This window comes from Ruditapes philippinarum, unplaced genomic scaffold, assembly GCF_026571515.1.
Source record: "Ruditapes philippinarum isolate M1 unplaced genomic scaffold, ASM2657151v2 ctg10192_1_1_1_1, whole genome shotgun sequence".
In the NCBI taxonomy this organism is placed as follows: Eukaryota; Metazoa; Mollusca; class Bivalvia; order Venerida; family Veneridae; genus Ruditapes; species Ruditapes philippinarum.
This window is the reverse complement of record NW_026856454.1, coordinates 27,346-52,190: the sequence shown is the minus strand read 5'-3', so window position 1 is coordinate 52,190 and position 24,845 is coordinate 27,346. Positions and strand designations below refer to the sequence as shown.

The 24,845-nt window shown below is 33.6% G+C and overlaps 1 protein-coding gene across 1 annotated transcript in view; it reads right to left on the bottom strand.

Annotated features, from left to right (window-relative positions):
- LOC132746585 (proteasome activator complex subunit 4B-like) overlaps nt 1-19,747 on the bottom strand; it is a 55,864-nt gene extending 36,117 nt beyond the window's left edge. The window contains exons 1-16 of the mRNA XM_060735784.1: nt 19,690-19,747; nt 19,006-19,195; nt 16,870-16,986; nt 16,137-16,181; nt 11,720-11,869; nt 7,753-7,816; nt 6,788-6,862; nt 6,257-6,376; nt 4,510-4,602; nt 3,831-3,889; nt 3,175-3,381; nt 2,420-2,606; nt 2,009-2,098; nt 1,279-1,343; nt 776-920; nt 209-307 (exon numbers count right to left, since the gene is read on the bottom strand). Of these exons, the coding sequence (XP_060591767.1) occupies nt 209-307; nt 776-920; nt 1,279-1,343; nt 2,009-2,098; nt 2,420-2,606; nt 3,175-3,381; nt 3,831-3,889; nt 4,510-4,602; nt 6,257-6,376; nt 6,788-6,862; nt 7,753-7,816; nt 11,720-11,869; nt 16,137-16,181; nt 16,870-16,986; nt 19,006-19,195; nt 19,690-19,747 (1,764 nt within the window). The remainder of the gene's footprint in view (nt 1-208; nt 308-775; nt 921-1,278; nt 1,344-2,008; nt 2,099-2,419; nt 2,607-3,174; nt 3,382-3,830; nt 3,890-4,509; nt 4,603-6,256; nt 6,377-6,787; nt 6,863-7,752; nt 7,817-11,719; nt 11,870-16,136; nt 16,182-16,869; nt 16,987-19,005; nt 19,196-19,689) is intronic.
- Nucleotides 19,748-24,845: the final 5,098 nt, after the last annotated feature.

Sequence of the window (24,845 nt, the reverse complement as noted above, 5' to 3'; positions counted from 1 at the left end):
AAATATAAAACATTACGGAAATTTTCTCCTTTTACAATTAAAACATAAAGAAGCATTTTTTTCATGAAATTGTAAATCTTCATCAAAATTATACCTTTATGACAATGAACTTTCATGAATATTTGACTTTAAATTTTTTTCCCAGCAAACTTAATTCTGATTCAATCAAAGCATTGGTATATCATTTATGTAATGAAGAACCTCGTACCTGCTGAGCAGCTCTGATAAGGTTACCAGCATATCTTCCTCCAACTCTACTCTCATACACAGAACCTGTTATAAAGTTGTGTAACCTACGTAATGCCGACTGTAAATGTAATATAGTATATATATTGAATTATTTCAGATCTGAAAAGAACAACTTAAACACCTGTTAGCTTACTGTCAAGCTATTATATTTCCTCAGCAGGATTCAAACGGACAGTGAGATGGTGCATGTTAATCAAATTTAATTAGGGATGGCAACGAGTAACCGGTTAACCGAGAAACGAATATCGGTTAGTAAAATTGATTTTCAATTACTCTCAAAAAATATATAATTTCTATTTTATTTTGCATTTTGCTATTTAGAAAGATTTGTATATCCCAATAGTCCACAAATTTGGAAATGTACATGTATCTTCATAAATACCTGTTAAATGCAATCAAAACATCCTTGCAGAGATGTGAAAATGATATCGTAATTTAAACAAGGCGATCAACAGTTTGAAGCATGGGATTGCTCAGCTGTATCGCTTACATCATACAAAGTGTCTACATAAAGTAGAATATTTACCATGAAGATTGGTGTAGAAGATTGTTGTAACACTGAGGTAAATGTGGAAGCTAGGGCTTTCTCTACTATCATCTGTTCTGGGTTTAACTTGTCCTGGTTACCATGAACATGTTCCTGGGCACTATTCTCTATCAGTGCAAATATCCTGATGGAAAAAAGTATTTTAAGTTAGGCTAATCTTTTAAGTCTGCCACTTTGAATATTTGCTTCATACATTTCTCCTTAGCTATCTATTTTAAACCCTATGTGTAATGGTGAAGATAATAACAACTATGTAACCAGTAGTCTGGTCATCATGCATATCTGTACATTTGACCAGACTATAAACAGCAAGAATCGATTAATTCAGTTCTCATTAAGACTTGTGAATAAAATAAATTATTTCTATATATTACTCAAACTTGTGAACAAAAGAAATCATTTCCATATATTACTCAGACTTGAGAATAAAAGAAATTATTTTCATATATCATTCAGATTTGTGAATAAAACATATTATTTACCTATCTACGAACTGTAGAACAAAGTCTTCAAACTGGGCTGTTGCTGAGCACAGCTCACGTTCCTCCTGTATAAGAAACAGCATTCATTTTTTCACAAATATCCTCCAGTGATTTGTTTTTGTTATAACTTAATAAACATGATAACCAAGAACAGTACATGTATTTCAGTCATATACTAGCAGGTTATTACCTAAAAATGTTCATCAACTTAACACAGTTAGGTTTCTCAAGAAGTACATGCCAACATCTCCATATTGATCACTTCAAACAACAGTATGTTACAACTGACCTCAGACACATTGGAAAAGGAAAACTTGAGTCACACTCAGGATATTTACTTCTGAATAATCCATGAAACACATCTCAAAGACATAAATGAGGTTATTTTTAATTAGAATGGTACTGTAAATGAAATTTTAAAAATAAATTTTTATGTTTGTCTGGTTTGGTCATACTTACGGAGTTGAGAATTTGATATAGAATATATACTGAACCGTAAGACTGTAAGCAGCTTATTCTACCCGACAACCTGTGTAGACCAATATCAGATGGAACAGACCTGTGCTATCTAATCATGGTCATGTTTGATGTTGAGTCATTTCTTATTTTGATATTTTCCATATAAATTATAAATTGTTTTGTCCAGATTCATGGATGGTCAATCCCATTTATGTTATTAAGAGTGTAAGGGTTGTTAGAGTTAGAGTTCATAGATATAAGTAAACAATACCTCAGTAAGGTCAGTTCTGCTATGTACAGCATCTGAACAATCTACTATAGGTACTAGAGACACAAATGTGGATATCATCTGGAATGTTACCTACAAATGTATACAATCATATTGTATTACAAAAAAATAACATTTCTCCTTTTAAAAATTCTTTGGTGCCAGCAGTGCTTGTCAGATAAGAAATTTTTGCTTGAGAATTTGTATAGTAAATTTTACATTAAAAAATTCTTTACAGTTTTGTATTATAAAAATTTTACTCTTACTCACTTACTTAAACTTAAGAACCAATAAATCATCTTGTACTGTCATTTTTTCCTTATTATTTCCTCACTGTATCACAACATATTATTTTAACAAATTAAAATAAACTCACATTATAAGAATGAGAAATGATATAAACAAAATTTTTACCAAGCATTTCTTAAAGTCATTTGGATCTATACCAGGAAGTGACAGACTGAGCAATGGGATTAGATGTGACCGACCCTCAGGGTACCATTTTCCAGCACTCAGCATCGCTCTCACTACCGACACAACACAGTTCATACATGCTATAAGTCTATGTGGCTCTATTAGTGTCTCCATGGCAGGATACATACTGTAAAATAATTATCAATAATTAGATATATTAAATATAACAGGGTAGAAACAGCTCTAACTTCATTCAGATACAGATTGACCTAAATCAATACTTAATTTTTTTGCAATGTAAGAAAGAGTAGCCAAATGATTATAAGACAGGAAAGGTTGACAAGTGTTGTCTCCCTCTCAATGATTTCATGGATTCAGGTCCTAATGGAGACACATACATGTTTCATCCAAGAGTGGTTCAAAAATGCTTCCATCAAAATTAAGCTAAAATTAGCTATTATGTTAAGGTCAAATGGCAAATCAAATAAGGCTTCATTAAATGAGATTATATTCCAAATCCAAAATCATTTAAAGTTGTAAACTTTATGGAAATTATAAATGTTTTTTGTTCCATTGTAAAAGAATATATGTTTTTGGGGTAATAAAGATGCTTTGGGGAAGGCAAATAGTTAAAATATCTTAATGAAAGATTTTACATCATTTGTTACTGATAAAGTTTACAAATTACAAATATCGGAATATCTTTCTTGTAATTATAAAAGTACATACTTATCACACATGAAGACTAGACTTACAATTCTAGTAGCGTAGGAACTATAAGTTCGGGTCTCAAAGTAGACAAATGGCGGAGAGCAACAGCCGAGTCCTGACTACCGTACTTGCTAAACATACACGTAAATACTGTACTCTTCATGCTCTCAACAAACTTTGTTATCGCAGCATCTGACAATTTATGAGAAGCTGGTATCTCCTTCATCCAGGTTGGTTTCCTGTACCTTTCTCTGTTAACATGATCATAATAATAATAATAATAATAATAATAATAAAAATAACAATAATAATAATAATTATAATATGATAATAATACATTACATATTATACATGTTAGTTATTTGAATTCTGACAATTACCTTTTTATTTTTTTATGCATACATGTAGATGAACAAAGCATTCTCTACTGTTTTTCATATAGAAACTAATTTTTTACACTTTTTCCATAAACCAACATAATCTTCTCGACTTTTTCAATATGAACACACATTATATTCCCTGCTTTTTCCATACAAATCATTATTATATTCCCTACTTATTCCATACAAATCAACACTATATTCTCTATTTTTTCCATACAAATCAACATTATTTTTCCATTCCTCAATATAAATCTTCTCTACATTTTTAGCATAAATCTTTTTCTTCTAGTTATGTATTAATTGATTTTATAACTTACCTATTTATTCTTCGTATAAAGACTTTTGGAAATGTCATCAACAGACCACTTAACTTAATCTGTGAACAAAAACATTAAAATTTGTAATAACAAATCATAAAATGATTATTAAAATATGTCTACTATTAACACATGTATTTTCTTAAAAAATTGATATTAATTATTAAAAGGTGGTTTTATATTTCCTGGTTTGAAACTATTAGCCTTTGTGAATGAGGGTATAAGATTTTCAGTTCATAAAAGTTTGCCTTGATTTAATAATCACACTTCTTTCTATTTTGTAAGTTACATGCTCTTACATATTCTTATTCTAACTACTAATGGACGAAAATAGTGCTATGACAAAATGTCAGTAGAACACAATTTCTTATTACATCAACTGGTCTTTAACCAAACTAATATTTAATATTGATAATGAAATCATTTCTTTACATAGCTCTTATATGCAGATGCAAATTAAATGACGTAGTGATTAACTACTTGTCACCATGATTTTCCAGTTATAACTGTAAATTATACAATATATATGAAGAAAAAATTAAAGCCCTAACGCATTAACAAACTGACTGGCTGACCAACTGAATGTGACAAAGTTCTACCATTATAGCCCCCTCCACATCATTTAAATATATAGACACAGTCATAAGTAGCTTGACATAAATGTGAATAGGTAACTTACATTCCATTTTCCTAGGTTAGATGGATGGTAGAAATTCTGTAAGGTTTTGAATAACATATCTATGTGATCTTGTACTTTATTTCCCTCTCCTCCCTGCAAATAAATTATTACATAAACAAATTCCTAATGAAGCTATTTATGGCACCTTTGATTTCAAAAAATCTCTGAGTCAAAATCAGACTTTCTGGCCATGTGTGATAAATCTATTAAAGGTATATTATGCTCAAATTTAATAACTGATAAAACTGTTATTACTACACAGTCTCTTTTGAAATGTAAAATAAACATCTTTTGAATACACACAAAGAAAATATGTTTCCTTTTTAACTAAGATCACACTAAGGCTCCCGCATATACAATTTTTTGTAAATGTTTAAATTTCACCCAATGCTGAGCACTGCAAAGAAACCACGAGGACATGGTTGCTATAAAACAAGTGTTTCAAGAATAAATAACAGCAACATTTCATCTTGGTTATCTCCCTGTTGAAGCATAAAAAAGTTCTTGTGGTAATAAAAGCATAACTATGCCACACCAACATAAACTAGTCTACACATATGTACAGTTTGTACAGACACAGTCAAATGGCAGATCAGTTATGGTACTTTGAATATCAAAATACCATTAAGTACTAATCTACTTTTCCTTATATAACAAGAGCTGTCAGTAGGAAAGCACACTCGACTACTCTTAGTGCTTGATAGGAAAACAGCCTAGATAATATAAAATTTTCTAATATCACAAAAGGGCCATTTTTTTTTCAAATCCATGTTACAGTTATAGGCCTTGGAGAGAGTCCTATTATGCTCTCAAACAAGTGTATAAAATTTCAACTTGTTTCAAAGCAAGATGTCAATCAAATATGAAAAAATCTGAGGTGGTACACAAACTTTAACATGAAATCTAAGTTGAAAAGGGCCATAATTCTTTCAAAATGCTTGATACAGTTACCTTCTCCAGTCTACAGGTTACAGGTTGGAGGCATGATGGTGAACAAGTGTGCGAAGTTTCAAAGCCAAATGTCACTGGACTTTGAACATATTTGAGGTGTTACAAAAACTTTAACGTTTCAAAAACTTTAACGTAAATTCTATGTCAAAGGGGCATAATTCTGCCAAAATGCTTGATAAATTACTTCCTTCTGTCTCCTGTTAGGGGCATAATGGTTAACAAGTGTGCAAAGTTTCAAAGCCAAATGTCAATGGACTTTGAAAATATTTGAGTTGTTATAAAAACTTACAGTAAGTGGTTACGCAGACGCTCGGGTGTTTAGGATAGCTCTACTCATTCTTATCAAATAGTCGAGCTAAAAAGGGCAAGCGTTTAACACTTTAGCAGACTAGGTACTCATATATTTCAACAGTATGGGTCAGTCCTTGATTCTGTGGCCAGTGTCAGCACAAATCCATTCTTTTCACAAATTTGTCAACTTAAGAACAAAATCTCAGAAAAGTTATTTCCATTTTCTCATCAAAGAAAACAAAACAGTATCTGCACCTATATTTTTTTTCCAAAGAATAACTGGAATTCAAAGCTCACTTCCACAGTTTAAAACTATCATAATAGACTAACCATCATGTTAATGATCCAAATGACAAAACTCGTTGTCTCAGTCCTATTGGTTATCAGCTTGGATCGTACAATTCGGATAGGCTGTGTCCCGACAGGAAGTTCAATACCCTTCAACAGCCGAGTGAAGACCTGCATTTTAGATATATAAACACATCAAAGTAACCACACTACCTACCATACTAGATACTATCCATATGACGCAAGGCTCTATCTCCACCCTGTTGTGATTACGGCTGACCTGAACATTTTGTGTTCCGACGGGTAGGTCAAAACTTCGCAAAAGCCGCGTGAACACCTGTGTATACAATAACAGCAATAAAGTAGTTGCCTACCATTGTTGTGTTATACGTATTTGTTCACTTTTTATCCAAATAAACACGCACAAATAGCCAATGATCAAACATAACTTGTTTTTACTCAAATAAACAAATACAAGATGCTAATGTTCAAACATAACTTGTTCTTTAATGCACTAAGTACTGAAACAAGGCCAGCTTCTGACTGAACCATTTAAGCTGATTTAAACATTTTTAACACCAGATCTTTGAGCATTAACCATTTACAAATAATTTTCTGTTTCATTATCATATGTAAACAACAATAAAATCTTTGTAGGTTTCAAAACATCTAAACTGTAGAAGCATGTTAAGAATGTACTCAAATATACTTTTTTCAAAAAATATTTTAGATGTAACAAAGTTGATACCTTTGGTATATATGGACTCCAGTCTATATATCCTATGTTTGAATTAGCAAGACGTGACATTAGGTTGATAAGGCACTGAAATAACAAATCAAATATAGTCTATTACCACTCTAAAACATTTATGATGTAAACATATCCATTAATACATAAAAATACAAATATAGTCCAGACTTCTAGATAAAGAACAGAGCAAATTCAAATTTCACTACAAAAGAATAACAAACCTAAAACAATGAAGCAACCTCATGACATAAAAATAATTTTCATATTAATCTGAGATATTGTCAGCACATGTAAACTCTAGACAAGCACTTAAATTTTTAAGAATGTATATCATAAATAAAATTACTTAACCTTACAAAGAGATAGCAAAATTATAAAAGTATGGTTTAATCATTGATGGTGCAGGTGTTTGCAAATCAACCTAAGGGTCATAGGTTCAAGCCTAACTTTGAAAAAGACCTAGAGTCCTTATTTTAACCCTGCACTAGTTAGCCCAGAATGAGGATCCAAGAATGAGCAATGTAAAGATACAACTTCTGTCATAATAAAGCTAATACTAGTCAAATTTTAACTTAACAGCAAACTTTAATTTCTGTACAATATAGTAAATCAACAAATCACAGTTTCCCTGAATTTTCTGATCATCCTCACATTTTTTTTTCATTTGGATAAATTATCAAGTTGCAGCTCAAATGTAAAAGTCAAGTCAACACTTGCATGCTTTACTGAAGAGGAAAGACCTCATGTGCACCTCTGTGCATTATTTTAAACTATAACCTTTTGTAAACTAGTCACTGGTTGAATATGAACCCACAGCAGTGAGGGGCAAATTTTTCTAGATCAGTGTCCTTAAACATTTAAAGTCCTATCTGACATACAGTGCCATTCTGTGATTATATCTTGAAATGAATTTTATTATATCATACTCTTTGTTGAATAAGAATGTTAATCAGTACATGTACCTTCTCCCATGATGGGTTATTTTGAAAAGAGTCCCACATATCCATCAATTCCTTGAACCATAGTCTGAAAATATATAATGAATATCATAACAAATGTTGTATCAAACAAGATGAGGGTTTAACTTGTTAATTTACTATATGCATTAATTTATTTCGAACAATATTTGCTAACAATTACATAAATATTTTAGAAGAGAAAAATGTGTAAAATTTGATGTTAAAGGTTTACTCAGGCAAATTTATAACAAACAAGGGTGCCATAGTCACAAAATACGCCCGTTTACGAAAGCTTTAGATGGAGATGGGGGCATTATGGATAAGTGTTATCTAGCAAGCAAGTTTTTATTCTTGGCACTGTGTTGTTAAATGAACCTTAAAACAAATCAGTAGGGAAGATATGCACAGGATGTGTGACCTTGACCTTGGTCGCAGGGACCTGAATTTTATGCACGGCACTCAGCCTCACAATGATGAACATTTGTGCCAAATTATATTGAAATCCCTCTATGCATGTAGAAGTTTTGCTCCAGACAAGCGTTTTTCTATGAGCTCTAACTGTGACCTTCACCTTTGACCTAGAGACTTGGTTCATGTGCAGGGCACTACGTCTCATGGCGGTGAACAATTCTATAAAGTAACATTAAAATTCCTCCATGCATGTAGAAAATATGCTCCGGACAACATCTGGATATTTAATCATCTCCAGTGACCTTGACCTTGCAAATATTAACCTAAATTAAATGTGTCACACCTGTAATCATGATAGTTACCATTTGTGCTACAATCCATCAATAAATGATGACTAAATGGTCCCTATACACATCTTCAAATTTTTATCTGAACTTTGACCTCTATGTGTAACCTTGACTTTGGTAGCAGGGATCTGAATTTTGCGTGCGACACTCAGCCTCACAATGGTGAACATTTGTGCCAAGTTATATTGAAATCCCCCTATGAATGTAGAAGTTTTGCTCCGGACAAGCGTTTTTCAATGAGCTCTAAGTGTGACCTTGACCTTTGACCTGGATCATGCATGGAGCAATACATATCATGGTGGTGAACATTTCCATAAAGTGTTATAAAAATTCTTCCATACATGTAGGAGATATGCTCCAGACAAAATCTGGATATTTCACCATCTTTAGTGACCTTGACCTTGCATATATTGACCTAAAGTACATGTGTCACAGCCGTAGTCATGATAATGACCATTTGTGTTACAATCCCTGAATAAATGATGATTAAATCGTCCCTATACACATCTTCATATTTTTATCTAAACTTTGACCTCTATGTGTGACCTTGACCTTGGCTGCAGGGACCTGAATTTTGTGCGCGACACTCTGCCTCACAATGGTGAACATTTGTGCCAAGTTATATTGAAATCCCTCTATGCATGTGGAAGTTTTGCTCCGGACAAGCGTTTTTCAATGAGCTCTAAGTGTGACCTTGACCTTTGACCTAGAGACCTAGTTCATGTGCGTGACATGGCTTCTCATAATGGTGAACATTTCTATGAAATTTCATTAAAATCCCTCCATGCGTGTAGGAGATATGCTCCGAACAAAATCTGGATATTTCACCATCTTTAGTGACCTTGACCTTGTATATATTGACCTAAATTATATGTATCACAGCTATAGTCTTGATAATGACCATTTGTGTTACAATCCCTCAATAAATGATGACTAAATGGTCCATATACACATCTTCATATTTTTATCTGAACTTTGACCTCTATGTGTGACCTTGACCTTGGCCGCAAGGACCTGAATCTTGCACGCGACACTCCGCCTCACAATGGTGAACATTTGTGCCAAGTAATATTGAAATCCCTCTATACATGTGCATGGGTGCAAGTTAAAAATTTTGAAAAACCTGAACTATTTGTTTGGGGGCCAGGGGGCCGCAAGGGCCCCCGCTGGGTCCAGGGCAACGCCTGGCCAGGGGTCCGGGGGGCCGGAGGCCCCCGGAAGCTCCTGCATTATAGCACATTTGAAGGCCTAAAATGCAATTCCCTTGAATGATTACATGCCAGATAACATACATACTGTAGTATAGTATTTTCACTTAAATATTGCTCACATAATTATTTTCTTCTTTTCTCTCTCTTTTTGTTAATTATATAAACAAAAACATCTCAACACAAAAAGAAATGTGCATTCATATATTGTTTCCACTATTTAATATTGTGGTTCCAAAAGTAAAGAGTGATAAAACAAACCAATATATAAATAAATTGAAAACTGAGTTGATTTGTACCGAGTTTACGTTTTAATTAGGGCTGAGCTGACCCTGATTCCATACAAACAAAAAATTGTTTTCAAAAAAGATAATTAAAACAAGCCTGGTTATGTTTCACAGTAAGTTTGTTTTTCATATGGTTTGGATCGTCTGCGTGCATTTAATTCTTTTTTTCCCGCTACAGTGCAGAAAGCTACGCCGGGAACGTCTGGCTTTTCCAGCCAGTTTCCGTAGTTATCCCCGTTTCGATCACATACAGACAACCATTCCCATCTCCATTTATTTTTTGAGGTCTTCTCGATATCTTTTGTTTTAAATCCTTCGTGTAGAAACTTCATTTTGACTAACAAATTGTACAATTACTTTCTGTTTACATATTACTCTGTAGCCGAATCGGTAACGAAGCCGCTTTTTCATTGGATGATTATAATTAGCGCGCCAATCTAAATCGTTGTAATAAATTCACGGATAAAATTGCATGCCGGGATTAATAATACATGTTTTCGTAAACATCTCGTATATCTTCGGAAACTATCGGCAGTTTCCGCGAAAGTTTACTATTGACGCTTCGAGAACAACCGTGAGCATCCGTATGTTATATAGCGTTCTCGATTATGAACTTCTAATCGGTGGTACTTCTCAGTTTGAAAGAGTAGACCCACACCATACCCCTCCAAATATCTCAACGGATTTACGTGATTTGCAAAAATGGTCCCTCCGGCACGTGAAAAAACGGAACTTCCGGCACATGCCGGAAAACTTGCACCCATGCATGTGGAAGTTTTGCTACGGACAAGCATTTTTCAATGAGCTCTAAGTGTGACCTTGACCTTTGACCTAGAGACCTGGTTCATGTGCGCGACACTGCTCCTCATAGTGGTGAACATTTCTATGAAGTTTCATTAAAATCCCTCCATACATGTAGGAGATATGCTCCGGACAAAATTGGACGAAGCCCGCCCACCTGCCCGACCAACCGCCCGCCCGCCGGACCACCCGCCCACCAGGGGCGTTCCCATAATATGTCCCGTTTTTCAAACGGGCTATAAAAAATATTAAAATGATTTAATGTACTCAAATCATGCTGAAATGACATTTTTAAAGTCCCAGCATGATTTCTGTATTCGTATTATATATATTGGGTTTTAGTTGTAAATATATCTATATATGTTGAACGAAATTCAAACATCGACTGAATCATGGGTAATTTTAAATTAAGTCATGAGACTTGAACAAACCCTGGAAGTTACAATAACATATATTTTGGATATTGTATGATTGAAACAAGTCTAAGTCGTTCATTTGACATGTTCTTTAACGTTTCCAGGGTTCACTTTGACAACTGTTGTGAAATCTTAACGCTCCAACCTGACCCAAGTGGTGTTACAAATATAAGCTTATTCTACATTCCAGCTTATCAATTGTCCATTTGTATATTTATAACTCAAGCACAAGCAGGCACCAGTAAATATAAAATTCATTTGTATCTACTTTACTTACCTAAAACTCTCATCGCTGTGGGTTCGAATCCCGACAGGGACTTTGGATTCTATCATGTGAGGAAGCTATCCAACTAGCTTAGGGAACGTCGGTGGTTCTACTCAGGTGCCCGTTTGTGCCTGAAATCATGCATGGAAGGGCACCTAAGGTCTTCCTCCACAAGTAAAGCTGGAACGTGTCATGTGACGAAAAACTCAATCAAACAAACAAACAAACAACTTACCTAAATCCTTTATCCATCTCATGCTCCATGAGATTTGTGGGTAAAAACAAGTCTAAGTACTGTAGTGCTTTTATCACCGTGACATCAAATGGACAGAGTAGAGGGCGCCACTCATCTAACATTTCCTGGGTACTCTCAGCAGGGAAATACCTAAAAATTACCAAAAAGCAATTCAAGGTTATTCAACTACAATAATCTTTTGAAATCATTGTGTATTCTATCATTTTCTGTCATTAAAGACAAATAAGAGGGCCATGATGGCCCTAAAATCGCTCACCTGTATATAGGCCCCTGGGCCAAGGCCAATTTTAAACCCAGGGCCTTTATTTGAACAAACTTGGCAGACACCCATTAGAAGATGTTTCATGATTAATATCTAAGCTCTAGCTCTTTGGGGTTTTTATAAGAAGATTTTTTAATTTCTTCCTATATACTTATAGGGAAAAACAATGACCCCCCCCCCCCCTGGGAGGGGCCAATTTCGACCCCAGGGCTTTTATTTGAACAATTAGACACTCGCTAGAAGACTTTGCATGTTTGCATGCGTAGTATATAAACTCTAGTTCTTTGGGTTTTTATAAACGAATTTTTAAAGTGTTTACTATACACATATAAGGAAAATTAATGACCCCTGGGATGGGGCCAATTTAACCCCAGGGCCCTTATTTGAACAAACTTGGTAGACACTCACTAGAAGATGTTTCATGCTTAATATCTAAGCTCTAGCTATTTCGTTTTTTAAAGATTTTTTTAAGTTTTTACTATATACAAATAAGGAAAATCAATGACCTCCTGGGGCAGGGCCAATTTTTACCCAAGGGCAGTTATTTGAACAAACTTGGTAGACACCCAATAGAAGATGTTTCAAGCTTAATATCTAAGCCCTAGCTTTTTGGGTTTTTTAAAATAAGATTTTTTAAGTTTTTACTATATACAATAAGAGCACCGCTAGGCAGAGCATTTTAAGTAAAGATGACGCAAATGTAAGACATTGGAATAAATAAAGTATAACCTCTATCAAAAAACAATCCTCCTATGAAGTTTGAATATTGTAGTCCAAATGGAACTAAAGTTATGCCCCAGAATCTGTTTTCAGTTTTAAGGTAATAGTGACCTTGACCTTTGACCTTGTGACCCCAAAATCAATAGAGGTCTTCTACCCAATATGGACAATCATCCTATGAAGTTTGAATATTGTGTGACAAATGAACCTTAAGTTATGCCCGGAAACTATTTTCAGTTTTAAAGTAATAGTGACCATGACCACCTTGTGACCCTAAAAATCACTAGGGGTCTTCTACCCAATATGGAGAATCATCCTTTGAAGTTTGAACACTGTGGGCCAAATGAAACTTCAGTTATGTTCCGAAAACCGTTTTCAGTTTTAAGGTCATAGTGACCTTGACCTTTGACCTTGTGACCCCCAAATCAATGGGGGTTTTCTACCCAATATGGACAATCATCCTATGAAGTTTGAATATTGTTGGCCAAATGGAACTTAAGTTATACTTAATTATACTGTTTTCAATTTCAAAGTAATAGTGACCTTGACCTTTGACCTTATGACCCCAAAATCAATAGTGGTCTTCTATCCAATATAGACAATCATCCTATGAAGTTTGAACACTGTGGGCCACATGGAACTTAAGTTATGTTCAGAAAACTGTTTTTAGTTTTAAGGTTATAGTGACCTTGACCTTTGACCTTGTGACCCCAAAATCGATAGGGGTCTTCTACCTAATATGGACAATCATCCTATGAAGTTTGAACACTATGGGCCAAATGGAACTAAAGTTATGCTCCGAAAACTGTTTTTAGTTTTAAGGTAATAGTGACCTTGACCTTTGACCTTGTGACACCAAAATCAATAGGGGTCTTCTACCTAAAATGGACAATCATCCTTTGAAGTTTGAACACTATGGGCCAAATGAAACTTAAGTTATGCTCCGGAAACTGTTTTCAGTTTTAAAGTAATAGCAACCTTGACCTTTGACCTTGTGACCTCAAAATCAATAGGGGTCTTCTACCCAATAGAGACAATCATCCCACGAAGTTTGAACACTGTGGGCCACACAGGACTTAAGTTATGCTCCGGAAACTGTTTTCAGTTTTAAGGTCATAGTGACCTTGACCTTTGACATTGTGACCCCAAAATCAATGGGGGTTTTCTAACCAATATGGACAATCATCCTATGAAGTTTGAACACTTTGGGCCAAATGGGACTTAAGTTATGCTCCGGAAACTGTTTTCAGTTTTAAGGTCATAGTGACCTTGACCTTTGACCTTGTGACCCCAAAATCAATAGGGGTCTACTACCCAAGATGGACAATCATCCTATGAAGTTTGAATATTGTGGGCCAAATGGAACTTAAGTTATGCTCCGGAAACCAAATTGCTAACAGACGGACGGATGGACAGACTGACGGACGCCAGGGGTATAACATAATATGCCCGAAATTCTTTCGGGCATATAAAAAAGGAAAATCAATGACCCACTGGGGCGGGGCCAATTTTGACCCCAGGGCTTTTATTTAAACAAACTTGAAAACTGAATAGATGATGTTTCAGGCCAAATATTTAAGCTCTAGCTCTTTCGCTTTCCCAAAGGGAGATATTTTAAGTTTTTTCTTTCGGTTGCCATTGCAACCAGAGTTCTGCTTGGAAATAAATTCTTTGAACAATTTTAAAGTTGACGACCAAAGGAACATTCCTATGAGGAGATGTTGTTTAAAGTAAAATTTTACAGACAGACTGACAAAAAGCGATCACAAAAGCTCAACATGTCACTTTGTGACAAGTGAGCTAACAAGAGCTGTCCGTAAGACAGCGCGCTCGACTTTTTTAGTGCTTGCCTATAATACAAAACATTGACAGTTAAGGGCCATAATTCAAATAAAATCTTTGACAGAATTACCTTCTCCTGGACATGTTTGGGAATCATGATTGTAAACAAGTATTCCAACTTTCAAATTAATATCTCAAACAGTTCAGTCAAAAAGTGGACTGGTACAAAAACTTAACCAAGATTCTAAGTCGATAAAAGGCCTTAATTTTTAAAACAAATCCTTGACAGAGTTACCTTCTCTTGCGTACAGATGGGGGTAATGATGTGAAATAGCATTAAAAGTTTCAAAGCAATATCTCAAAGGGTTAAGGCAATAAGTGGATTTTACCCATATTCAATGTATTTTCTAAGTCAAAAAGGGGCATAATTCTGTCAAAAACCTTGACAGAGTTATGTCCTCTTGTCTGTTGATGAAGGTCGTGATGGTAAACAAGTATGGTCAGTTTCAAAGCAATACCTCCAATGGTTTTGAAATAAAGTGAGGTGGTACAAAAAACTTAACCAAGATTCTAAGTCGATAAAAGGCCTTAATTTTTAAAACAAATCCTTGACAGAGTTACCTTCTCTTGCGTACAGATGGGGGTAATGATGTGAAATAGCATTAAAAGTTTCAAAGCAATATCTCAAAGGGTTAAGGCAATAAGTGGATTTTACCCATATTCAATGTATTTTCTAAGTCAAAAAGGGGCATAATTCTGTCAAAAACCTTGACAGAGTTATGTCCTCTGTCTGTTGATGAAGGTCGTGATGGTAAACAAGTATGGTCAGTTTCAAAGCAATACCTCCAATGGTTTTGAAATAAAGTGAGGTGGTACAAAAAAACTTAACCAAGCTCAATACACTTTCTAAGTCAAAAAAGGGCCATAATTCTGTCAAAAACCTTGACAGAGTTATGTACTCTTGTCTGTAGATGGAGGTTATGATGGTGAACAAGTATGGTAAGTTTCAAAGCCATACTTGTAATACTTCTGAAATAAAGTGGGGTGGTACGAAAAACTTAACCAAGGTGTGACGCCAACGCTAACGCTAACGCCGACGCCGACGCCGGGGCGAGTAGGATAGCTCCCCTTTTCATAGAAAAGTCGAGCTAAAAAGGCATGGATATAAATTGCCTGTAGAAACTTAAAGATAGTCTTTGTTGTACAATATTTTGTATATACATCGTATAACGCATCAGTTCTTATATATCATGAAGGATTTTTTTGGGCACATTTTATATGGAAGTTTTTTTCCCATTCTCAGACAAAAGTCCCTAAACGGAACTTCCAAGACAAAAACATAATAAAACATAATACATTTTGTATATATAATATATTATATAACATATTATATTATATTTGGGAAAACCAGAAAATATGAAAAGGATACTAGGCCGAGTAATTAGCTTAGAACGTAAACTAACACACTCAAGATGAAGTAAATTATAATGCGAGACCAAATTAATGCTACATTGTAATCTTGTATTTTTCATATGAGCAAAGAGCATAAAATTCTCAATCTAAAGGGTATGTTTTACATGTATGTTCCCAAAAATACTGTGGTTTATAATGATTAATCTCAAGATAACTTACGTTCTACAGTCTCGCACAAGATTCTTCAAAACAGACTCAATATTTCTGAAATTTAAACATACTTGATATTAGCAAGTTGAGATGTGGGTGTTTATATTAATACAACACTCTTATATCATGTAAGATAATTAACAGTCACTTGATAAATAAGATAACATAACTTTAAGAATGTTCGTTTTGTATGCAAACAACTTAAGAAAACTACAATTTTCTAGAAAATCAATTACTTTATCATGGAACAGGAAATAATGATAACATTTTCATCTTAAGATCCTTAATTTCCTGCAATACAAATAACGAAATATACATGAAGTTACAAAATAATTCTGTTTTGTCATCATTCTTCTCTTCTTTTTTTTTAATCAGATACGCCATTTTTTGTTTAAGTTTTCGTAAGAAAAAGCAATTGGTATTGCCTTATAAGTAAACAGTGACATATACATTAAATGGACTGTTGAATCAAAAACTTGTACAATGGAAACTATATTTTTGTATTATTCCATGTAGAATGCAAATATTAATAATTATAGAGATGAACATGCATTTATACATGTATTTTTTAAAGCTTTCTAAGCAAGTGACTGAATGTACAAATGTACAATTCAGACAAATCATTCAAGTCAGGATAAAAGCCCACCACCTGTGTATTGACAATCCAAAACATGATTGACAATAAAAACATAAATAAAGTTATGAAAACATATCATAGCAAAACAAAATGGCTGTACATTACCCTGGAAACAGCTGAAGGCCATGCTGCTCATATTGTGAGTACAGAACAGACTCTAACAATTTATAAAGTGGTTTCCATTGAAGAGTCAGGTCATCTCTAAACAACAACTTCTTCTTTCTGAAATATGATACTGTTATTAAATACCATAAAAATTGTAAATTTTATAATGTACTGCAACATCTCTGGACTTAAACTACTCCTTTTTCAACCCTAATGCATCATTAAATGTATCTTTTTTTATCATCATGGAACATTTTTAAATCTTTGCAATCATACAAAACTATGCAATGCACACATGGTAAGAAAACTCTGACCATCAACAAGAGTTTACTTTATTGATACAGTGTGACTTATTTGTAATACATGTAAAATTGACAAATGGCATTTTTTAAATATCTTGACAACTAAGCACAAAATCTAAGCAGAGTATAACAGGGCTCACGCTGTCGGTCGCCATAGTCGCCATTTGCGATTATTTTATAAGGTTGGCGATTATTTTTGCATTTTGGCTACAAAATCTGGCGATTATTTTTTACTTCCAACAGTGTTTATATAAGGTGTAAAAATCGATAATGAATGCAGTAGTCCCAATTAACACCAGCGGGGTGCATTTAATTGAGTGTCAACTTTTTACCGGTCACGTGCTGCTAACTATATTGCCCGAGGTGATAAAATACATGCGAGATGTATAATTGTATAAGTACTTTAAAGATATTGTCCAGCATTTATAATAGCCATCAAATATCCGTCAATTAGCCACAAAAATCGTTTTAAAATTGATAAACTGGATATTGACTTACCCAAAATTTACCGTGAATTCCAGTAATTGCAAATTTTGATTTTTTTTTTAAGCTACTTGACTAAATCGCCAGTGGAAAACAATGGTAAAATATTTAAAAGTATTAAATTCTAAACAACTATTTGCACAACAACCAAAATTGTGAATATTTCTCAAGAAAACAGGAAAAATCCGATTGTCACATATTTTCGCGACACCGATAATTTTGATATTTATTTAAAGGTGAATTAAGCTATGTTCTGTTTAAAAATCTTTACTACTATGGCAGAAAATATGTATTACATTGGTGATGATGATATTTTTCAGTAAATTATTCAGAAAAAAGGCTGCATTCTGTGAATGAGTTTGCAAACTTGTGTTATTTCTATAGGCTAATATGACCTAGATCTACTCCAGTTCATAGGCACTTGGTTTCGGGATAAAAAGCCTTTTGAAGGGTTTGTAGAGCTCAAATTTGATTGAATGTAACGATTTTTTAACGTAGATGTCTCGATTCTAAATTTGACATTTTTCCGATATTACTATTTATATTATTTTTTTAGTAATAATTAGCTCTACAAACCCTTCAAAAGGCTTTTTATCCCAAAACCAAGTGCCTATGCTCCAGTTCTGTGTGAAATTGACAGTGGTAATTTTATAGCTGACAAAATTTGATTAGAACAAACAAAAAAAGTTGTCTGATAACAGCATTATGTAAAGTTATAATGAATCTTTAATATTATTGTTATACAGTAATTATACTAATTATAACGTTTTTATTCTGTTCTATAATAACAATTAAAGTTGTGGTTCTATTTTTAAAAAAAGGTAGTTATCAATATACACAAATGTATCAGTTTATTTGAGAATCCTTATAAAACTGAAAGATATAAATGTAATGTTTATTTAATCAACTGCTTATGTTGTTAATCGCTAATTCGTGAATAGTCCGCTGAACTTTTGGCTATTATTTTTTTAAGTTAAAATTATTGGCTATTATTTTATTTGAGCCAGTGTGAGCCCTGGTATAAAATATATGAGATATCTTTTGCCAGTATATCACTCAATTTAGATTTCATACTTCCTGTTACATGTACATGTATTTAAGTCATTCTGACACTACAAAGTCATGGATCGCAATTTTCAAACTTTACTGATAGAGGAAAGCCTCTTATGCCCCTTTGTATCTTATTTCATGCACAAGGCTTGTTTATACTGGAGTTGATACACCTGTAGTGAAATTTGACAAATGCACATTATAAAGGCATTCCTGAAAGCAAATTGAGACCAGTAATTACTAATACCAATATCATACTTGCTAGGACACAGGTAATATTTATATGTGAATACAAACTTACTTGAGAAGACCGGAGAGTTGTTGAGCAAACTTTGAGACCAGAGACATCTCCAGGTCAGGAATGACTGTCAGCTCATACAGTAAATGGATAAAATTTACATGATCCTCTTTTGAAAACTTCAATCCATATAGGCGTATATATCTGAAAATTAACACAATATTGTATGGTAAGGTAAAACACACAAGAATTTTTTTGACCCATTTTTAAGACTTTTTTGCACCATCAAACCAATGAAAAAAAGACAATGCCCATCCAAAAGTTATCTTGATGTCTCTTTGACAAGCTTAACTAGTTGGAATAGGGTGGAGCAGTGTTTCAAATACTAACACATCAACTTAAATAAGAAGCACCAAAGAGTTGCTATTTTTTTTTATTCATTGTACAATGTATATTACAAATCAAACTATCACCTGGCCCTTTGTCATCAACTTAACAGTGGTGTGTGACCAAAATGTTGACGTGGAAATATGCGAGGGAAGTTTTCGGCATTGAAGATTAGATTTACAATGTTTATGTCTCCTGCTCAAACATGTTATGCAGAAGCCTTGAATTTTGTTGCAGACTCTTCATTCAACAAAATGACTTGTCAGTCATTCAAATTCTTACCATGAATGCTAAATGTCACCACAACTTTGATATTAATGATGCCGGTAGAACAGCAAGCTGTTTTGAAATGACACATACCCTGTTTTCTCATATAATTATTGTTTTGAGGGGCTATTTCAATCAGAACAAGAGCCATGTCAACATGGCCATCCCCCGCCGAATGTGTTTGCTCATTGGAAGAATGTATATGTAGTAGAGCGGAATAATTCTTGTGTGCTGCATCCCTCCTCAGTAAAATCTATCCACCTATGAAGTTTCAAGTTGATACCTCAAATACTTTTTGAGAAAAAAATTGAATTGAAAAATTAAGTATGAAAAAGAACAAAGGGCAATAACTCAAAAATTATAAAAGGTAGAGTCATCATTCTTGTGCAGTGCACACCTCCTGAGTGAGATCTATGCACCTATGAAGTTTCATTTTGATATCTCAAAGGCTTTTTGAGTTATGCTCTGGACAAAAATTAATTTTGAAAAATAACAAAGGGCAATAACTCAAAAATAATGCAGGGTAGAGTTATCATTCTTAAGCACTGCACTCCTCCTCAATGAGATCCATCCACCTTTGAAGTTTCAAGTTGATACCTCAAATACTTTTTGAGATAAGCTCTGGACAAAATAACATAGAAAAAAACAAAGGGCAATAACTCAAAAATTGTATAGGGAAGAGTTATCATTCTTGCACACAAACATTCCTCCTCAATAAGATCTATCCACCTATGACATTTCATGTTGATATCTCAAACACTTTTTGAGTTATGCTCCACTCAGGTGAAAAATTAGGTATGAAAAATAACAAAGGGCAATAACTCAAAAATTATGAAAGGTAGAGTTATCATTCTTGTGCACTGCACACCTCCTGAGTGAGATCTATGCACCTATGAAGTTTCATGTTAATATCTCATAAGCTTTTGGAGTTATGCTCTGGACAAAAATCAATTTTGAAAAATAACAAAGGGCAATAACTCAAAAATCATGCAAGGTAGAGTTATCATTCTTGTGCACTGCACTCCTCCTCAATGAGGTCTATCCACCTATGAAGTTTCAAGGTGATACCTCAAATACTTTTAGAGATATGCTCCGGACAAAAATGTCGGACGGAAGGACGGACGGACGGACGGAAGGTCGGACGGACGGAGACTATTTCTATATCCTCCGCCGAAATTTTTCGGCGGGGGATAATTAAAAATTCCCCACTATGAAAAATATTACAAACCCTGTTATTAGAAACAAGGATACTGTACGACCAAAATGTAACCATCAGCTATGAATTTGGGTTCAGCATAATCACTCCTAATTGTGGATATAGAGGCAGCACATTAAATTGCCACAGGCACTTTTGGACTTAAGGGCAATAAAAATGGTCAATTTTGAGTATGACATAGTATCTTTAATAATTACAACTTGTAAATAACACAGAATTTCCATCGGCACACAAAAACTCTTTAATTAAAGATGAATTTATTTCTGACAGATATCCGATATCTTGTCATAATATCAGGACATGTTCATTCTTTGGGAAAGTGTAATAAAATCTATATTTATAAGACATGCAAGTTACTGACTTCATCATAATTTCAGTCATCGAATTTATCACTTGCCCGGTGGCCCATGGCCAGTGAAAATTAGTTTCGGGCCAGCGTAAATTTTAGTTAAATATATAGTAGAATAAATTCTAAACTGGAATTTGGACCAGTAAATTCAAAATCTTAAATGACTGTAATTTGATTTATTATTGAAAAAATGCCGTACAACTAGAGCAAACAGTGCATATGGGCTAGACGGACGTGACTCCATATGGCTAGAACTTTTGGCTAGGACAGGCCCGTACAGCTAGCCACTTAAAAACTTAAATTAGGTCCATACAGCTCAACCCCAGGTTATGAGGTACAGCTAGCTAATTATGGTGGTTTCGTGAACTACCGATTCGGCGAACTTAATCTATTAAGAGGTGCGAAAGTGGTTTCGTCGAATTTAAGTTATATAGTAATTAAAGGCAAAGTAGACGTGGTTCATATATATATAATGATTTTATCATCAATGTTTTGTTATAATTAAATTATGACAAATCATTAATGAATATAATATATTGTAGAAGTTTGTTTATTATACTTATTTTGATAATGATTTTTTCGTTATTCGATAAATTATTTTTGAGTCAAGAATAAATTACCAAAAAAAAAAAACAATATTATTTTGTTTGCAAAATTAAATGTTTAGTTAGGGCTTGGTTTACGAAATAAATCAATTGTTTATAATTGATGACAGAGAAAGTTTGTTTGTCTTATCAGCCGATTAGTTAAGCTGTAAACACTAATCATATTACATGTATAACTTAATTTCAAGCTTTATTTTTTTTCTGTGTACAGTCAAACCTGTACTAAGGATCACTTCTTTTCAGCGGTCACCTGACCTTAACGGCCATTTTGTGACGCTCCCCACGAAAACCACTCTATTTTATACATGTGTTCAACGGTCACCTGCTGTCCGCGGTCAACAGTCACCTAAAATGCTTCCCGAATCTTAAACTCGGTCATCTTAAGCGGTCAGCCAAGTGAAACGGCCAGACAATCTTTTGTCATTTATTTGTAAGGATGACACGTGTCACGGATTAACAAAAGCTACTTGTCAGGCTAGATATTAGCACAAACTACAACATTTCAAGAATGAATTTGCATAATTGTTCATCCGTGTCGTAGTTACAAACGTTTGGAACGTCTCCACGCACTTGCAATTCGTTCTTTTGAATTACTAGCTAGCTTTATTTTTCAATTTACCGATTTTAAGAAATAAAAAAGAAGAAAAAATGCATTGTTGATGGCGGAAAGAAATATTTTGATTTGTTTTCCTTTTTATCAGTTTATCCCGATTCAGAAAAATTTGGTGCATACATGGTACTTACCAAAGAAATGAAAATGAATTACATCGCCGATTGTCTAAATTCCTCAGTCATAAATTCATGAAAAACTTGATCCATGTGTGAAAATAAAATTGCATAAATATAATGATGTCATTGTTAAATCACACCCATTAAGTTACACACTAGATGACCTCTAAGGGGTAACTAGCGGGCTCTTCAAAAGAATCTTTGATGTTTACAAACCTGTAGTTCTGGAACATCAAAGGAAGTGCCGACACTTAGATGACGTGTACACAATATTCTGTTGATCAAAAGTTAGAAAAAGAAACTGTCTTATTTTTTGTTAAGAAATATTACGCATTTTAAGTTACATGTATTGTGCAAGAAGATATTTTTATGGGAAAATTAGTTTCAATTATTGACATAATAAATCGTGAGTGCATTTGTTTTTCTGTGTTACATTCATGTAAAGCTTTATGTTGGAAGGAGTGTGTACATGTTAAACTATTAATGGCATACGTTTGTAAGTGGTAAAAAACTGATGATGATGATGATGAATCAGACTGGTTTATTTATACTTAAATTAGATTTATTTTACGAAGATATTTAAATGAATAATTAATTGGGATAAAAACTGGATCCTCCATTCAGCAGCCACCTGTCTTAAGCAGCCAAAATGACTGCATCCCTTGGCTGGCTGCAGACAGTTTTGACTGTATATATATCAATTTTATCCCGATTAAAAGCAATTTATTCAGCTTTCACTATTTGTGTATATAGTTTGACCTATATTATAAAAATAAACTTGTGTGAAATGTAATTTGTGTAAATGTTGACTCTTTAGGTTTTTTTCAGGTTGTACTTTTATATGTATATGGTTAATTCTACTTTTTTTTAGAAACCAATGTCCCCGGCCATAAATAGGTGTTTTTCTGATGCATATAATCTATCTATTGCTAATATATCTTACAATGTGATCAGACATACATATTCAAAAGCATTGCATTTAAGAAAAATGTCAAAACTGCGTTATAAATGTTATGTAGTGAACACATCTTTGACCAGATATCGTAATATGGAAATGTCCCAAAACACAGCCTTTTATTTATTTAGTAAAATGAAACCGGTACCGTCGCGCTTAAGCCTCGGTTTTAGTGTTCCCTGACCGTCCCAATAGACAATCAGTTAAAGATTTACATACAAATAAACAATGGCTACACGAAAACAAAACAAAATCTAACTTTGAATCATGTTCCTAAGTTTTTTATCATTCCCGTAATAATGTTAGAAAAGGCAGGAGATTTTCGCAACATTTTTACTTTCGTCATGATGTGACGTCACATAAAGTTGATACCGCGGGAAAATTCAAAAGGCGGTAGATCTGGCGAGAAGATATGTCATGGCGGACGAATACGTTTCTGGTGAGTGAATTTTATTTAAGCGTATGCTTTCTTATTTTCAATTCCGTATATCTTATGAAAAATAAATGGTTTTAAACACAGTCATTGATATATCGGCATACGCTTCCAGCCATGTTAATAACCTTTGTAACAGAAAAACATTCTTGATTTACACAGTTTACAGTGTGGTTTAGAGAAAATACTGGAATAATCTCATCTCCGTAATCCTCATTACCGTAACATGAAAAATCATTACGGAGTTGATAATAGTGTTACGGAACTGATAGTATATTTGCATCTTTAATAACTATGTTGAAATTTAGTTAAACTTAAACAAATATAGATGATACATTGTGATAAATGTTGTTAAACAAAGACATATTAATTAAAATAAGAAAACATGAATTCACAGAATTAAAATTATCTAACATGTCATTATAATGTTTAAAATCCTTTAAGCAATATATAAAACAATCTCTTCTCTAACATGTCTAATACAAAATAGATAGATCTAATACGTTTAGATTCTACATGCCAAATTTAAAAAATTTGCAACACAATATACAAAGCGGACAAAATACCAATAGATGTGATAAATAGATAGATATAGAATTATTTTATTATTTTATTTCGAAAGAAATAAATGGGTGATATTCAAGTTTTTTTCTATAAATGCAGGTTTTTTTTCATTTATTGGTAAGAAAATAAATACTTTATGAGTGGCGGTAGCATCGAAATCGATTGATCATTTTATACCACACGATGAGAATAATTCCTGTATTTATAGAAAAATAAAACTTGATTTTCAGTGTATTATATACATTTATCTCTCTTTTTTGACATTGGAATTTGAAAGAGCTGCACGTATTGAAGACACCAGTTGAAATACCGAAAGTAATTTTAAAAAAAGTATTTGAAAAAATAGTTTTGACGGTGAAAATACGGATCATGAAAATACATATTCTATTTAATCAATA